The sequence below is a fragment of the Penicillium psychrosexuale genome, assembly GCF_028828465.1.
Source record: "Penicillium psychrosexuale strain IBT 29551 chromosome Unknown utg000004l, whole genome shotgun sequence".
Lineage (NCBI taxonomy): Eukaryota > Fungi > Ascomycota > Eurotiomycetes > Eurotiales > Aspergillaceae > Penicillium > Penicillium psychrosexuale.
The window spans coordinates 284153-301118 of NW_026643189.1; the positions used below are offsets into that span (position 1 = coordinate 284153).

A 16966-nucleotide genomic window follows, 5' to 3' on the forward strand; every position below is an offset into this window, starting at 1 on the left:
GACACTCTTTTTTAGACCCAGTGCCGCTCCACCACCGAAGCAAGGAGGACTCTATGCCCGTTGAGCTCCTTCGCCTCGCCAGCGAAAAAGGCCCCAAACTCGCCCTCAAAGTGGGCGGCGTCGTGTTGCTTTACCTTGTTATAAAGAAGATAGAATGCCTTGTTATTTGGTGGGCACAGCTCGAGGTTCAACAGTATGTCACTTGATCCGCCTTCTCTTTCAAGTTGCCAGACTCATTATACGTGTACATACTAACCACGCAAAGAAAATGTATACAGTCTGAGCCCCCAGTTATCAACACTTCCAGCAATGACCGCTGATCCCAACACGGCTCCTGTCATGACTCCAGTCATTGACAAACACTGCAAGGAGAAGCCAAATGCCCTGAAGATTACCAGATTGTCGACCCTTGCGGATGGTTATTCACTCTTCACTCAAGTCCCCATCCGTGAAAAAAAAAGTCCATTGAGTAAGTGCTCGTGTATCTTTTTGGTAATACTCCACAGATCATTGACAGTTGTGCCGAGGTCGAAGGTCACTCATTCTTGACTCGTGTCCCCGTCCGTCGAGAAAAGGTGCATTGAGCAAATGCTGGTGTATCTTTTTGAGAATGCCCCACAAATCATTGACACTTGTGGATGGCTGTTCATTTGCTTCTACGTAATTTGGTGAACTGCTTCACGGTGCAGGAGATTACGGCAAAATGGCCTCTTTTTGCAAATTCTCCTTTTGACCCTTGAGCTGGCTGGTAAGTTGGTCTTATCTTTCGCTTCTGTTTGAACATCTTTCTGAAATGCTTTCTAGAGGCCATTCCAGTTTATGCTCGCGAGGAAGAGAAAATTGGATGAGAGTCGGGTCGGCGAGCTGGTTCGGCTGGTCCAGTAGAAGGGGGACCGCGCAATGGCCCCCATCATGTTGGTCTTTTAGATCATCCTGCGCGGATCAAGCGGTATTTCACTCGTACACTTATACAGGATCTACAGGAACAATATACTGACCTATAATACCATATACTCAGTTGTCAAACAGCAATATAAGGAGCAGGTAATCATCTACCTTCTCGAAAATACTCCTCAAAACTAATACATTTAGGTGGCTTTAGATACGGTTCTATATAATTTGGCCGGGGAACGCGCGATGGCCCCTATCATGTTGATCTTTTAGATCATCCGGCGCGGATCAAGCGGTGTGTCACTGGTCCTCTGTGCAGGATCGACAGGAATAACAGGCTGGCCTATGATGCTACCTATTCAGTCGTTCGCAAGTACTGCAAATAGAAGGTCGTTGTCTACCTTTTGACATCCTCCGCCCTTTGACATATCCATCACTGCACATCATGACTCTCTGGGAATCCATCCGGCTTTCGATCCCACTCTTTGGACTCTCCTTGATTCCTGTGATGTCTCAAGTCGTCGAACAGCTGCAAAGAACGGGTAGTTGTTTACCTTCTCGCAAATGCTGCCAAAATCATCGGCACGCTTGGGGGGATGTATATTCTATTCTACATCCTTTGGAGGATGATTTCCCTTGTCGTGGATGCCTTTTTGAAGCTATCATCGATAAACTCGATGTGGCGCTTTGTATCCTCGTTTCAACTGTTGGATCCTCTATCGGCTTTTTCCTTATCTAGGGCTTCTCTAATATATTATCCTTATATACTGCTGCTTTAGAGAAGCAGCTATTAGTTCTAATATACCACTGCGTATACTACTATCTCTATTTCCCAATCCTCTATTATATATAGTATTCCCTTAGGCATTCCATACCCAGGGGTCTCACACGAGGGGTAGTCTCTATTAGGTAATCTAAGTATTTAAGAGCTATTAGAACTATACGACCCCTAGGTATAGAATACCTAAGGGAATACTATATATAATAGAGGATTGGGAAATAGAGATAGTAGTATATATAGTGGTATATTAGAACTAATAGCTACTTCCCTAAAGAAGCAGTATATAAGGATAATATATAGGTTATAGGTTATATGATTAAAGGAGGCTATATAGGCAGTATATACGGCTCCTATCTAGTCCACAGTCCCCTACGTACCTAGGACGGGTGCTCTACGTACTATGATAGGTGCAATATTTCAGGCATCAGCCTTCTTAGTACTGGGGTCCTGATAGGAAGCCCTATTTTCTATACCCTATGGTTATATGTATTTGATATAGCACTGGAGGGGAGCATATAATTACTGAGACTTATAGACTATAGCTGTATAACTCTTGGCATAGTCCCCGGGGCCGGCGCCGGGTGTCTTGGCACTACTCTTGGCACTACTAGTAACAGCCCTAGATCTATACACTGTACCTTGATTTTTTTCTCTTTTCTGTCTTTCCGACGGTATCCGGGCATACTGTTATTGCTTGGTGCTTTGTCCCTTTATCTTTATGGAGCTATCCATTGTAGTAATTAGATCATCATCAGTAACATCGTCGGCAATATCTTACTCTTGTTGATCACTCCTTTTCTCCGTCATGTAGACACCTAGGTACATCAACTTTTGAATTGCGCTAAACCGGTAAAATCGAAAAGAAAGAGCAAAGGAGGATAATCAGAACACGCGCAAAAAAAACTTTTTCCCCCGAGACAATACTCGATGGGTAAATCATGAGACACGCGATCGCTAATCATATTCAACAAATAATTGACGCTTTATCCGTGCGAGCAGTATCGATCCTCGTCATCGAAATCCCAGTATTGCGGGACGCAATGGGCTCAAGGGTATCATCACCATTCGCAAGACGCTCCTCTCGCTCCCACTCCAAGCGCTCAGCCTCCTTCATGATCTTGAGCTCCTGACAGAACTTGCTGTTCGCTCTGATGCGGTCACCGTAGCGAATGAAAGCAAACGGAATTACAGAGACACCCATACTGAGGAAGGCAATTAGACTGCAAGCCCAAGGCACGCCGAGTCGATTGAACATCGGCTTAGCAGCGAGCGGAAGCAAGGCACCTAGAATGCTTCGTGTGCAGCTTGCGGCGGACTGTGCGCTAGCGGAGAGGGTTTCGTAGGCATCGGTCAGGTAGTTCAGCATAGCCATGAAAATTAACAGATAGCCCATTCCGAAGGGGATGCCGGAGAGGAAGGGTACGACCCAGTGAATGTTTGGCGAGGCTGTCCAGCCTATCCAGAAGAGGGAGATCACGTATAGGGGTCCGCCGACGCAGGCGAGGGGGAGTCTGCGGTATTCCTCGATGAAGGCCCAGCTGGCGTTGCGGGCCTTCGCTCGGGCTAGGTAGCCATCGTACCAGATGAAGACGCCACAGGCAAGCCCGGCGCCGATACCGACTGTTGTACAGAAATTAGAATCTACTTCTTTTTTTGTTGGAGAAATGGCGTATGGACGACAAACTTACTAGGCAGAAACATCAAGCCAGATACACCAGGGCTCATTTTGTAGATACCTGCAGATTTCCGTTAGTGTTTATGTCCAACAGGGTTCTGCATACGCTAGCGGGGAGAGGTCGCCGACCTTGGAAGATAATTGGATATGCCTCAAAGTAGAGGTAGAAGATTGCGTATGCCAGAGCAAGATACAATGAACTCAGCGAAACGATATACTCATGAATAATCATGCGGAATGGTCGCGAGATCGTGATAAGCAGCATTTCTGGCAGATTGCGACTCTGGAGGTCCAATGGCGATACGATGCTTGAATTGCCGGTATCTTTGCGTAGCTTGTGCGCACGGCGCTTCAGAATGACCGGGGCATAGGTTTCAGGCATGGCGATAATCAATGGCAAGGTAGCACCCGAGAGAATGAGTCCGATCCAAAAACACCAACGCCAGCTGACAACTGCAACGAAGCCAGATACCCAAGGTCCAATGATTGGCCCGAGGGTTGTACACTGTTAATAAATTAGTTGTCGAGCCCAGAATCTCTAGTTGGATGTATGCGGCAAGCTTACAGCCATGAAATAAGCCATCAGGCGACCTCGCAGTGTGGGATCGTCATGTACATCAGCAAACAACCCACCGACAGTGGCGATAGGCGCCGACGCAACCATGCCATTGAATAGTCGGAATACAAGCAGAGATGCATACGAATTTGCGACAGCGCACGCTAGCGTGAATATCATGAATAAGACAAAAGAGATGAGCAAAGGGCCCTTCCGGCCAAAATACTCGGAGCTAGGACCCCACAGCAATGGCCCTAAAATGTATCCGACGAGAAAGACGGAGATGGGCAAGACGAGAGCGGTTTCGTTGGTGATGTTGAACTCTTCGGCAATTTGGGGGATGGCGTTGCTACAAATCGACGAGCCGATAGTGCTGTTCATGACTTGCATGACACCAGCTGAGAGAACAAGGAACTTCCTCCTCTATTAGGCACATCAGCAATCTTTTCTTCTCCTTGTTTTGTATTGGACAATATCCCACATACCGTTCTCCAGTTGACGGGGTTGTCTGGGTCATTAAGCCCGAATGAAACAATCGTTTTGGAAGCCACTCGGCGGAATCTAGAGTATGAAGGGTTTCCATAACGTTCTTGGATGGGCTCATGATCGACTTCTGAGTCTTGGTCTTCGGAGTCATGAGAGTCATGGGAGTCATGGGAGTGTTGTGACTCGTGAGAGGAAGCCACTACGTGCTCTATACAACAATTTCAGCATTTTGAAATTCTAAGATACAATGTAGAAAGCACCAACAAAGAGTATAGGCGACTGACCTCTTGCTGACATGACCTTTTGCACATTTTCCTTGCCAGCCACATGGTCCGACATCTTGATGGCCTTGGCTTATCAACAAAGCGAAAGTTTGGACGCTAAATGAAGATCCAGGCGGATTGCAAGAATTATAAAAAGTTCAGAAGTTGAAAAAGCCACCCCCACAGAGTATTAGTGGATGTTTGACTCAGACAAGTAAAAGGTGTTTAATGTGGGTTCAACTCCACATTCATAGAGCAATCTCTGTGGTACGCCCTAACTTTGACAAATCGAGCTGAGACGCGAGGGTGGTTTAGAAAATACAGAAAAGACAAGCCTTCCCTGTCAAATTAGGTATTTGGTGGTGTTGATCAGTAGACCTAGATCGGGTAGGACGGCTTTTCTCCAACTGTTTAGGCAAAAAGGCAGGAGCCAAGAAGTTGCGGATTGCTAAAGTGGCAACTAGAATTGTGACTGTCTGAAATATCAAATGGGACCTCGCATAGAAGACCGATTTTCACACCCTTCACACGCGTCGCTTGCGAAACTACAAAGGGAATCCAAACCCACCCATGTAAATCTTGAAGCAAATAGCTCGACCGCATGCGTCTAGTGATTTGGACATTGAATCTTCTGTATGTAATGAAGCGTGAAGATCCTGCCGATCAATTGATTGGTCTTACATTAGCAATTGCGTCAGATAGTTTTCCCTGTCAAGGAAGTGAGGACCAATGGGGCAAGCTCGATTTTGGGCTGACGAGCACTTGTTCCCATGATATGCGTAATTTGCATAGACCCGATCGAGCTACGGCTGATTTTTAGTTTGAAGAAGCTCCCTGTAGCGGGGACGCCAATGCTGGGGTCAACGGGGAACGGGCTATTCCGCACAGCGTGGGCTCGACGTATTTTGTTCTCGGAGAGAGGTTCCGAAAGCGCTCCACATAGAGTAAACGAACAATGCCGGTTCAGGGGTATGCCGTCTTTTTCGATCTGTGCTCCGTATGCCTTGGGCATCGAAGGAGTAATTTCTTGTGGGTTGGGCTGAGGTCGGCGAAGTTAAAAGTGTCATTTCCGGTTGCGTGCTGGTGTGTTCGGCGACAAAGCCGATGTGCCTTGACCGCCCAAAAATCATCAGATGAAGAATCTGGAAGTGACTCCTGCAGCCAAAAGCCTCTCGGGTAATATTCTTTCGAAAGAAACTGAGTACTGTGCATGAGTGGCTGTCATTATTTTGTCAAGGGGAGTATTGGGGTTAATGCCTGACGTAACTGTCACCATATTCTGCCTCAGGCACCAAACCGTTGTACACAGGCAATAAGGCATCACCAGGACCCACAAGTATCCAAGATTTGTATATTCACAGGGGAGCTAAATGTATGCAATATCATCGCTTAGATGCGTCTTCGACTTTCAGGAAGCACAAGTATCTACAGCTGACCACAAGGATATTCTGTCACATAAGCTCTTATAGGCTGTATATGTCCTCGTTGCTAAAATGAAAAGACTAGTTAGTATTTCAATGCCTGATTTCTGAACATAACTGTTCTTGATGTATGAAACTTACAAAGGCCGATTGATTCGATTCCTCCCCTCCGCTTGAGAATTAACCCAGACACTGACACTCATGGTGGCCACTGAGAAAACTCCATAGCCGCAGTTATTAATGAGTACCGTCTCATTTTGCCAGCCAAGAATATCTGTCCACAACTCCCCGGCATGTCTGTGACCAACAAACATGCGCTTGGAGGATGCGCCACCGTTGCTAAGGATACAGGCAAGACCGAACGGGTGTTTATAGTTCCCGTAGCGCACGAATCCTGTATAATCGTAAGAACAAGCAATCTACATCCAAAAAAGTGATACTGACCAATGCAGTTCCGTCTATTGAAGTAGTCCCGTTGTTTCCCGTGTGCATATAACTTTCGCGCACGCGTGAGTATGGGAAGCATTTCGCTGCATGTCCCAGGAGGCTCTGATCCACAATTGATTCCATAGAAGTCTCCGTAGAAAATGCATGGCTGCCCTTGGCTTCGGAGGAGGATTAAAGAGTATGCAAGAGGTTTGAAAAATGGTGCAATGATAGTCTGCTGGGGTATTTAGTTATTATCCACGCCCTGGGATGTATAATGCTAAAGCTTTGGTCTATCTCACCTCTAATGAATGTCCATCCTGCTAGAGGATTGTAAGCTCCATCATATCCTCACAGGGCTTCAACATACCGTGTCATGATTTCCAACAAAAGTCTGACGTGGTAGTGATGGTTAGTGGGAGTCCTTTCTACCAAAATAATTGGGTCTTACTACTGCATGCGACGGCATCTGTTCTACCAACGTGCCTTTGAAAATATTCCGTAGATCACCGCCTGCGATCTTCGAGATAGCTGCAAACTGGCCCAAAAGTGGCACATCGAACAACGAGACCCCATAATCCATTAACTTGAGATACCCCAGAAGTAGACCCACCTCTCCTCTCCAGTACTCCGCAACTAAGAAATAATCAGCGCCAACAGTATTGCGCAAATGTGTCAAATTCTTTTTGGAAAGACGCGGAATAATGCTTTACTGCGTCGATTCGCATTCCACTGATTGGTAATTCGGTGCCAATCCACCTCCCCATTTCATTATATCAGCTCGAACTTCCGGGTGGGAATGGTCGAGATCGGCGAACATTAGGTAGTCGTAGTTTCCATGCTCATCACTCACGTCCTTCGCCCAGTCTTTGTTCTGTCCCAGTATCTTGTATATTGCATTCTGCTGGCTCGCATCGTCCCAGCCCACACCAGTAAAGTGTTGCCAGTGATACTTCATGGAGCTGTATTTCTCCCCACGTCCCGGAAAGTCAAACCCAACCCAACCATCGATAGTCAGCGGTCGAGATATTTCAGTGTTCCGACCTGCAAGATTGTTGACCTCCATAAGCGCTCTCATCTTCCATTTGTCAGCAGGAATAGAAATCACCTTCTGGGTCCATCTTGACGACTAAGAAATTCTCGGTTGAATCTGCCCCAGCCTTCTGGTTTAAAACAGCATCCCAGTAAATCCCAATATCCATATCCTTTGCAGCCCATACCAATCTCTGGAGGTCCTCCTTTGGACCCCATCGCGTTGCTCTGGTGCCCTTCTGGTCGAATTCCCCAAGATCATATAGATCGTGAATATCATACCCAATTCCAGATGGGTCCATCCCTTTACACCCGGGAGGAATCCAGATATTATCAACTCCGATGTCTTTCAGATCGGGGATTGCCTTACGGAGGCGCTGCCAATGGCGTTGATCGGCTGGCACGTGCCATTCAAACCCCTGCATCATAAGTGTGTTTTCTGGGGGATACCATAGCTGCTTTTTATCAAGTCCGACAAAAGAGACTGGAGAACCTTCGATCCCTCGCCACTTCTTAGGCCTTCTCCGAATCTTCAAAAAGCAGCTTAGGAATGATAGCATTTGACCGAGACTTGCCTCTATTGCTGAAAGTATGGTATTGATGTAATTTGGCCTGGTTCTTCTCCGCAGCGTAGGGAGAAGGACAAGAACATCTAGCAATCCTCGAATATATCATGTTCCCCAAAAGTCAGGGCTGGGCGAAACTGATGAGTGACACTGACACACCCTGCTGTGCGATATACGTTGGCTGGTAGAAATTGAAACGCTTACTCGTTGGGTTGAACGTCAAACGCCGCTCTGTGGAAGATCACACTAATGTTTAAACTAACCTCTTCCTCTTCCTGGTTCGTCGGAGTCTTCTTATGGCACATGTCAACTATCCTAGTCTTAGAATATCCACGCCAATGTTTAATGCGATGAATCAGTGTTATGCATAGTTGACGTGTAGCTACAATAGATATATACAACATACTGGGTAGGGCAAGGAAGATATCGGATCATGGGAACCAGGAGTGGCGGTCTGAGAGTAATGAAGCGCCTAAAGCGCCCAACCGTGGAAGGTGCAAGATTGGAGCTCAGAATAAATGTCTTGGCGGTGTTGCGATAACAGTCACAAATGGTCAATACGCGTGTCCACAGTGGAGATGTGGCTCGTGCGAGGCAACAACGTGGGGGTCACCTTTGCGGCCAACCGACCCTTTTCATTATTTTATGCATTCACAGTCGTGGAGATCTTGTTCTATTGATAAAGCTGTGGATGCTCCATGTTTCACGTCTCACTTCTCAATTTCCTCCATCATCCGCTTCGCGTCCCATGCTGCCGTTCTCACTTCTTCTCCAGTCTCCTCCAGCTCGATCGTAGCCAACTCCCCAAATCTTTCCTTCCAGAACTGCCACCTCTCCTTAGAAAACCCACATTGGCCTTTCCAGAGAGGACCTCCTTTCCCCAGAGCGCCATCAAACCCTTCATTCCATTGGTAGATGTCTGCCCCGAGAATACTGATCCACGCAGCGGCAGCCCGAATCAATGCTTCTATTTTCCCCGGAGAGTATTCGTGTGCTGGTGTTTCCAGTGCCTCGCGCAGGGTAATCAATGCAAACCAGGAGTATGCAAAGACAGGTTCTTTGGTTGCCATCAAGCGTGCGGTGAATTTATCCCGGTTGATAATTTGCGAAATTGCTTTTTGACGGGCGTCAGGAGGTCCATCAGGTACGCTTGCATTCCACTCGTCCCGGAACTGCCATCCTAGCATCGGTAGGTCTTTCCAGACTTGCATATCGTAGAGCACGATGGAGTCCCCATTTGATTTTTTTGCGTTTGGGAGTTTTGATAGTTGAACTAGCACATTGACGAGTTTATCATGGTGCTCGGGGAAATTGTATGCACACTTGAAGATCAAGCTCCATAGGCTGGTAATTCCCCCCTCGAGGTCTGAGTCGTCTGCCAAGGAGATTGAAGCCAGATGTTCTGCGGCGTGCTGTGCAGATACACTATCGCTGAATAGGTCTTGTAGGATAGCAAGCCGAGAGGCAAAAATATCATCTGTAATGGCGACCATTTTAGGAGATGGGTCAGGAATATGTTTTCGTATATGATGAAGGGCAGTAGTGGTGTTTTAATATTCTGTTTCAAATTCGAGGGGCTAATTGTCTCTTATCATCTGTGAATATGGCCTCGTGGCCTTTATCTGCTGATCTCATTGGTTCTAATCTCCAAGGTTGCATAGCTTTTGACCTAATGTGTTAGTTGATAGACCTGGGCACGCTAATCCACGGCCCTACAGCAGGATTTAAGGCCATCACAACATACGGCTTTGAAGTGCCTTGATTTTTTTATGAGAAATATTTATGCTGTCATACTTGTATATATTTCACAACCTTTCTTTTATCAAATCAATAATTTCGATACCTTCAATCATAGTTCAGATGACATATTTAAATAACTTGTAGAAGAATAATTCTCAATATGCCCATATAACTAACTCATAGCTCCAATTGTATACTCCAATGGCCGCAATGGCCGCAAATATCCACCCTGACATGTCAGCTAATACGTGTCCACAGTGACGTAGAGGGCTGTGGCTGGTAACAACATTGAATCTTCCACTTCTGATAGCGCAATGAGTTCGATATATGTACGGAGTAGCGTGCAGTGCAATATGCCCTATACAGACAGTTCAATTCCATCACCACAAGCCTTGAATAAATTCAACATCCAGATCTAACTGGAAAATGTGCCTCCTATCAAATCCCTTTGCGGTTCCTCATCCCGCCTATTCCCGGCAACGAGCTCCAACCACCGAAATCCACGTCTAATAATAGCCAATATCAACCTCAAGTTGGGGTTTGATAGTCATTAGGATCAATATAACAACATGCATAACATTCACCCATCCATGTAGAAAAGATTAGCAAGACGCTATACGGTTGACCGGGCGATCGGAGTTGAGTGTGTGGCTGCCGAGCGGCTACCGCATTGGCCGCGAAAAGTTTTCGGGTTCGGCGGTCCCATCCCTTTGAAATCCTTTCTTCTTCTCTTCCTCTCTCTAAGGCTTCAATTGACCATTCCATCCTCTCCTCTCTTTGACGTTTTTCTTTACGTTATCTCACATTAATCAAAATGGCTGCCACTGTCGCCCCCAAGGAGGAGATGAGCGCTCTCAACCTCGTATGTTGCGAACCCTGAAAATACCAAGCTTTAACTGACCCGATTCTTGCTTGCAGTACTCCCGCTTCGCCTTCGCTGGTGCCGTCTGCTGCGCTGTCACCCACGGTGCTGCCACTCCTCTCGATGTGTAAGTTTTTGAATCTGTCGCCGGCGCGCGAAGAAGAATTTCCGCTCATTTCCGGTCCTTTACAGCGTCAAGACCCGTATCCAGCTTGACCCCGTCACCTACAACCGCGGTATGCTCGGTGGCTTCAAGCAGGTCATCCAGAACGAGGGTGCTGGCGCTCTCCTGACTGGATTCGGTCCCACCGCCGCCGGTTACTTCCTCCAGGGTGCCTTCAAGTTCGGTGGATACGAGTTCTTCAAGCAGCAGTCCATCAACGCCGTCGGCTACGAGACTGCCAAGAACAACCGCACCGCCGTCTACCTCGCCTCTGCCGGTGCCGCTGAGTTCATTGCTGATATCGCCCTGTGCCCTCTCGAGGCTACCCGTATCCGTCTTGTCTCCCAGCCTACCTTCGCCAGCGGTCTTCTCCCTGCCATGACCCGCATCCTGAAGGAGGAGGGCATCGGTGCCTTCTACTCTGGATTCGGACCCATCCTGTTCAAGCAGTAAGTTTTTTTTTTTTCTCTCCCCGCTTCGGGTATATATCCGATGTAATTCCCACTAACTCGATTTCCCACAGGGTCCCCTACACCATGGCCAAGTTCGTCGTCTTCGAGAAGGTCTCCGAGGCCGTCCTCTCCCGCGTCAACAAGGAGACTCTCTCCGACGGTGCCAAGACCGGTATCAACCTCGGCTCCGGTCTCGTCGCTGGTCTCGCCGCCGCCATCATCTCCCAGCCCGCCGACACCATGCTCTCCAAGATCAACAAGACCCCCGGTGCTCCTGGTGAGGGTACCGTTACCCGTCTGATCAAGATCGCCAAGGAGCTCGGTATCCGTGGCTCTTACGGTGGTATTGGTGCCCGTCTCTTCATGGTCGGCTCCATCACCGCCGGTCAGTTCGCTATCTACGGTGACATCAAGCGCATGCTCGGTGCCACTGGCGGTGTTGAGATCGGTAAATAGACGATTCGAGTCTAATATGCTCGGGAGGATTGTAGAGACTACCCTTAGAATTCCTTTTGTTTTACCTTGTCCATCCCCCACACACGATGTACAATATTTTGTCTCAGTTTCCTTTCAAGAACAAGCTCGCTTTTGTTATATTTACAATAATTTCCATTTTCTCGTGAAGTAAAAGTCTTGGTAGTGATTCTTGGGTTATTGACGTCTCGATTGCGAACCGATTGGATTTCAAGAGGCCGATTGAGAGATGGCGGAAGTTTGCGCCGAGACTAGTAATGAGAATCCAGTGCGCCATATCAGATTTCCTACGGTCAATTTCAACCGCCTGTCCACTGCGCTGGGCTATTGACCTCCCCGGCGTGATCACGAAGGAAGAATTGTCCGCAGGCTAGAGCCTTTCTTCGGAATGAGGATCGGAAAGTGTTTGACTAAATTAACTTAAATCTCTAGGACTGTCCGAATATACTACGGAGTATACATCTCGAATCTCCTTGATAAGATGTTTCGCACCTATAGATATCAAGTTGACGGAGGATAAGCAGCTCCGACTCCAGCCGTGCGGAGGGCAGAGCGGGGTTGATAAGTATCTCCAATTGATCTATAAATTGGTGGACACCCATTTATCAAAAGTGTAAACTACTTCATCTGCTTCCATCTGAAACCCACGCAACTATGTCACAGGAACAATACGAGACTTTCAAGCTTGGAGATTGGGAGCTGCAGAGCGGAGAGAAGATCGAGGATGCTCATATCGCATACAAGACATTCGGCGATCCCAAGTCTCCAGCAATCGTCTATCCAACTTGGTTTTCCGGAGGTATATCCAGGTACGATCCTATCTTCTCCCCAACACTGCTGATACTGCCTCCAGCTCTTTCCGATAACTTCTGGTTGATCGGGGACGACAAGCTCCTAAACCCGAACAATTTCTTCATCATAGTGCCAGCCCTGTTCGGAAACGGCCAGTCTTCCTCACCATCCAACCAGCCGAGCCCTGGGCCATTCCCAAAGGTGTCATTTTACGACAATGTACGGGCGCAGTATGAGCTTGTTACCAAACACCTAGGCATCAAGCATTTGCGCGCCGTTCTTGGCTGGTCTATGGGAGGGGCCCAGGCATTCCAGTGGGCAACGCAGTATCCTGACTTCATGGATCTTGTGGTTCCCTTTTGCACGGCTGCGAAAACCTCGCTACACAACCAGGTCTTCCTGGAGGGTGTCAAGAGCTCCTTGATTGCGGTGAAGAAGAGCCGATCTGCTGGGTCGGGAGAGATTGGCCTTAATAGAGAGACGGCGGAAGCGCATGCTTGGACAGCTGAAGAGAAGGATGTTGGCCTCGGGGCATTGGGCCGTGTGTATGCTGGATGGTATGAGATTCTGTGTTGGCTTTTAAATTTTATCTCTTATCTGACACATTGGAAACAGGGGATTTAGTCAGGCTTTCTATCGACACAAGTTGTATGAAACCGTGTTGGGTTTCAAGGGACTTGAAGACTTCATGGTCAACTTTTGGGAGAAATGGGCTTGTTCTAAAGGTTCTGTTTGGTCCCATCGAACCGGTTATATCAGATAACTGACAAATGCTTCAAAGACCCTGAAAATCTGCTAGTCTTGTTGCAGACCTGGCAAAGTGGTGATGTCTCGCAGCAAGATCCATACAATGGGGACTTTGAAAAGGCGATGGCATCTATCAAAGCAAAAGCGCTGGTTTTGCCGTCAAAAACCGATCTCTACTTCCCGTGAGTTCATCTCATATATTCTCCCCCTTGGTTAAAGTGAGATTAGGCTGAGAATTACATCATATTAGGCCTGAGGATTCGGAGTATGAGGTTGCTTGTATGAAGCCAGGCATTGGGACACTAGATGTCTTCCCTTCGATCTGGGGTCGTGAGTATACCAATACAAAGTTCAAGTAGATACGAAACTAACTCGGTGCACAGATTGGGCAGGAGGTCCAGGCGATAGTGCGCAGGATGTTGAATGGCTTGATAACAAGCTCTCTCAATTTTTCGCAGAGAACGAAGGTGGTAGCGTGAATTCTCTAGCCGGGAAGCTCCAGAACACGCTTTAATAACAAAGACACATAATATGACACTTTAGCGTTCTGTCAATATGGTTTAGTCATAAATGTGATCTCTTGAAATCGTAATGTTCTCTCGTCGTCGCCAGAAAACAGTAGATATATTGACCACGTGACGCTGAGTAAGCGCCTGCCCTGGCCCTGCGAAGCGCCGATGAACCTTGCGCAGCGACCAACATCCTTCTTCATTCCATTTCTCTTCGTTTTTCTTTCTTTTCTTCCGGTTTCGTTCACAGAATTGTATTTGTTCCCATTGATTGTTCTTTTTCATTTTCCTAGCAGCATCTAATTCCTTCCTGGGCTGCTTACCTCGGGAAGCTCGTCGACCTTCTCCGCTCGCGTTATCTAATCCTCCCTATTTTCACACGGCTTGTGAGACTAACCTTACAATCTCGGATTCCTCCCCACAATGGCTACGCCACCTGTCCGACAGTGGGGTGTTACACCCCCGATCTCGACCGTCCTGCCGACCAAGGACGAGCTTGCGGCGAACGACGATCTCATCGCCGAGCTCAAGGCTCAGAACAACTTCGAGCTCCCGACTGAAACGGAACGGAGGTGTGTTCGCATTTCAACAATAACAGCACCAGAGCTCTGAAACTGACATTGCGGAATAGAAAACAAGTGCTCCAGTTACTACAGCGCGTCACAGTGGAATTCGTTCAAGTTGTCAGTCGCAAGAAGGGTTTGTCTCCTGCTGCTGTTGAGGCTTCTGGAGGTAAAATTTTCACGTATGGAAGTTACAGACTGGGTGTATACGGGCCAGGTCAGTGTTCAGCTATGTATGGATCCAAACTCTCATACCCGTATTGACGATGGTTGCTTGCAGGCTCCGATATCGATACACTAGTCGTTGGACCTAAACATGTCCTGATCGATGATTTCTTCGCTGAATTTCCTCCTATTCTCCAAAGAATGGCTTCCGAGGGAGCCATCGAAAAGATGACCCCTGTGCCCGATGCGTTTGTTCCAATTATCAAGCTTGAACTGTGTGGAATTAGTATCGATCTGATTTTTGCCCGCCTCGTCATTCCCGCTATCCCGATGAACCTGGATTTGAAGAATAATGATTACCTCAGAGGACTGGATGAAAGAGAGGTGCGATCGCTAAATGGAACTCGTGTCACAGATGAAATACTGGAGCTCGTCCCTCAACAGAAGACATTCCGTCTTGCATTGCGTGCAATCAAACTCTGGGCCCAGCGTAAGCACCACTTCCTCTCTGTACCGCTATTCAAATTGTCTAATTATCTTTATAGGACGAGCGATTTACTCAAACATTGTCGGATTCCCTGGTGGTGTTGCATGGGCGATGCTGGTGGCTCGAGTCTGTCAACTATACCCGCAAGCAACTGGATCTGTTATTGTGGGGAAGTTTTTCAGAATCATGAACAAGTGGAATTGGCCCCAGCCCGTCTTATTGAAACAGATCGAGGATGGACCTCTTCAGATCAAAGTCTGGAACCCAAAGGTAAGCACAAAGCACCAGTTTCGCTGGCAATGTGGGCTAATAACAACATCAGATTTATCATGGTGATCGATTCCACCTTATGCCCATCATCACTCCTGCTTATCCCTCCATGTGCGCAACGCACAATATCAGTATGTCCACCAAGGCTGTTATTCTCAGAGAACTACAGCGAGGTGGCGACATGGTAGACAAGATTTTCATGAAGCAGCTCTCGTGGCAGGATCTATTCACGCGCCACACATTCTTCACCCACGATTACAAGTACTATCTCAGCATCACCGCTTCTAGCAAGACCAAGGAGGCCGAGTCGGTGTGGTCAGGTCTCGTGGAGTCCAAGCTGCGTCACCTCGTTGGCGCTTTGGATCGAAAGCCAATAGTTGCAGTGGCCCACCCATTCCCGAAGGGATTTGAGAGAATTCATCTCATCAAGAACGAGCAAGAGATGGAAGCAGTCAAGAATGGGTCTACACAATATCAGGCTAAAGGCACAAAGACGGCGATGACTGATGAGACTAAGGATGCTGCTCACCAAGCCGCAGTCCAGAATACCCTCGAAAATGCAGAGGTTCCAGGACCGGCCGAGGGCAAAGTCGAGGGCACAGTCGATAATGATGGCATGACTGTCTACACGACAACTTATTACATCGGCCTGGAGCTGAAACCTCTTGAGCCAGGTAATCTCACCCCTCCCCTTGTATGACATTTCTAACTTTTTTTTTCAAAGGCCAATCGCGATCTCTGGATATATCAACCGACTCACAGATTTTCAAGTCAACCTGCACCTCGTGGCCAGGATACCAGGAAGAAGTCATGGAGTTGGCTGTCACCCATGTTCGCAGGTAAGTTCCTCTGCCTGTGACTCGTGGATTTTTCTAATGTCCTCTAGCTTTGATTTGCCCGACGATGTCTTCCAGCCCGGTGAGACCCGGGCCTCGCGACCAAAGAAGAAAGTTACCAAACGGTCAGAAACGGCCGGCCAAAAACGCAGCATTGGCGAGTTGGACGTAAGTGTACCGAAGCGAGTGAGATCGGCCTAACCTGGCAAACCATCAACCTTGGAACTCGTGTTCCGACGCCCTGCGAAACAAACCCCCGGATGTCGACAATAAGAATAACTAATACCAACTTCGATTCCCAGGGTGCAACCGAAGGAGCTGCGAAACGCCAATTTACCTCCGCAACTCCCGCCTAAGCAACTCCCTATATCCCCTTCGCCCCTCCATCCCGCCGGGGCTGGTCCCCAACAATTGATATCAGAACCACGAATTGCTTATGGTCTCTGACCTAATATTGCAGTTTGAAGTTCTACCCATCAACCGAACAATCTAACTCCTCGCATATTCGAATGTTACCCTTCTCTACAGTGAACGTCCCGTGCTCTCGGAGCATAAGGTTGGTTCGTTCTTCTCTTCGTCTTTTGTCTTTTGTCTTTTGCAACAGCTAGACTAGACACCTTTCTTCTTTCCCGCCCTTTGGTACCTCACCTCTTACTGGGCATATTTCTCACGGCGCATATGTGTATGGGCCGGATTTATTCATTATCTCGTCTATTTGGTTGGTGTAGTATTTCGTTGTCGGTGGAATAGGCGGCTTTCCTCTGCCCAGGTGGGCGTATTCATTCGCCATCGTGCAGATAGTTCAAATA

The 16966-nt window shown here is 47.7% G+C and overlaps 7 protein-coding genes across 7 annotated transcripts; 4 read left to right on the forward strand and 3 right to left on the reverse strand.

Moving 5' to 3' along the window:
* Positions 1–53: 53 nt before the first annotated feature.
* N7518_005911 (uncharacterized protein) lies at positions 54–514 on the forward strand (the record flags this gene model as incomplete). Its single annotated transcript, XM_057186838.1, has 3 exons — positions 54–193; positions 279–469; positions 507–514. The coding sequence occupies 3 exons, from the start codon at positions 54–56 to the stop codon at positions 512–514; spliced, it is 339 nt and encodes a 112-aa protein (XP_057038541.1).
* A 2122-nt stretch (positions 515–2636) lies between these two features.
* On the reverse strand, positions 2637–4728 carry N7518_005912 (MFS transporter; the record flags this gene model as incomplete). Its single annotated transcript, XM_057186839.1, has 6 exons — positions 2637–3292; positions 3361–3408; positions 3477–3852; positions 3913–4326; positions 4389–4597; positions 4674–4728. The coding sequence occupies 6 exons, from the start codon at positions 4726–4728 to the stop codon at positions 2637–2639; spliced, it is 1758 nt and encodes a 585-aa protein (XP_057038542.1).
* A 2480-nt stretch (positions 4729–7208) lies between these two features.
* N7518_005913 (CAZyme family GH13) lies at positions 7209–7956 on the reverse strand (the record flags this gene model as incomplete). The annotated part of the gene is made up of 2 exons (XM_057186840.1): positions 7209–7543; positions 7608–7956. 2 exons carry the CDS (start codon positions 7954–7956, stop codon positions 7209–7211), a joined length of 684 nt encoding a protein of 227 aa, XP_057038543.1.
* An 851-nt stretch (positions 7957–8807) lies between these two features.
* On the reverse strand, positions 8808–9590 carry N7518_005914 (DUF3632 domain-containing protein; the record flags this gene model as incomplete). The annotated part of the gene is made up of 1 exon (XM_057186841.1): positions 8808–9590. One exon carries the CDS (start codon positions 9588–9590, stop codon positions 8808–8810), a length of 783 nt encoding a protein of 260 aa, XP_057038544.1.
* A 1061-nt stretch (positions 9591–10651) lies between these two features.
* On the forward strand, positions 10652–11770 carry N7518_005915 (putative mitochondrial phosphate carrier protein (Mir1); the record flags this gene model as incomplete). Its single annotated transcript, XM_057186842.1, has 4 exons — positions 10652–10699; positions 10756–10826; positions 10892–11311; positions 11386–11770. The coding sequence occupies 4 exons, from the start codon at positions 10652–10654 to the stop codon at positions 11768–11770; spliced, it is 924 nt and encodes a 307-aa protein (XP_057038545.1).
* A 672-nt stretch (positions 11771–12442) lies between these two features.
* Positions 12443–13841, forward strand: N7518_005916 (homoserine acetyltransferase family protein; the record flags this gene model as incomplete). Its single annotated transcript, XM_057186843.1, has 5 exons — positions 12443–13137; positions 13196–13305; positions 13362–13509; positions 13578–13657; positions 13711–13841. 5 exons carry the CDS (start codon positions 12443–12445, stop codon positions 13839–13841), a joined length of 1164 nt encoding a protein of 387 aa, XP_057038546.1.
* Positions 13842–14259: 418 nt separating this feature from the next.
* Positions 14260–16513, forward strand: N7518_005917 (polynucleotide adenylyltransferase; the record flags this gene model as incomplete). Its single annotated transcript, XM_057186844.1, has 8 exons — positions 14260–14408; positions 14468–14616; positions 14680–15054; positions 15110–15321; positions 15374–15995; positions 16046–16160; positions 16208–16325; positions 16460–16513. The coding sequence occupies 8 exons, from the start codon at positions 14260–14262 to the stop codon at positions 16511–16513; spliced, it is 1794 nt and encodes a 597-aa protein (XP_057038547.1).
* Positions 16514–16966: the final 453 nt, after the last annotated feature.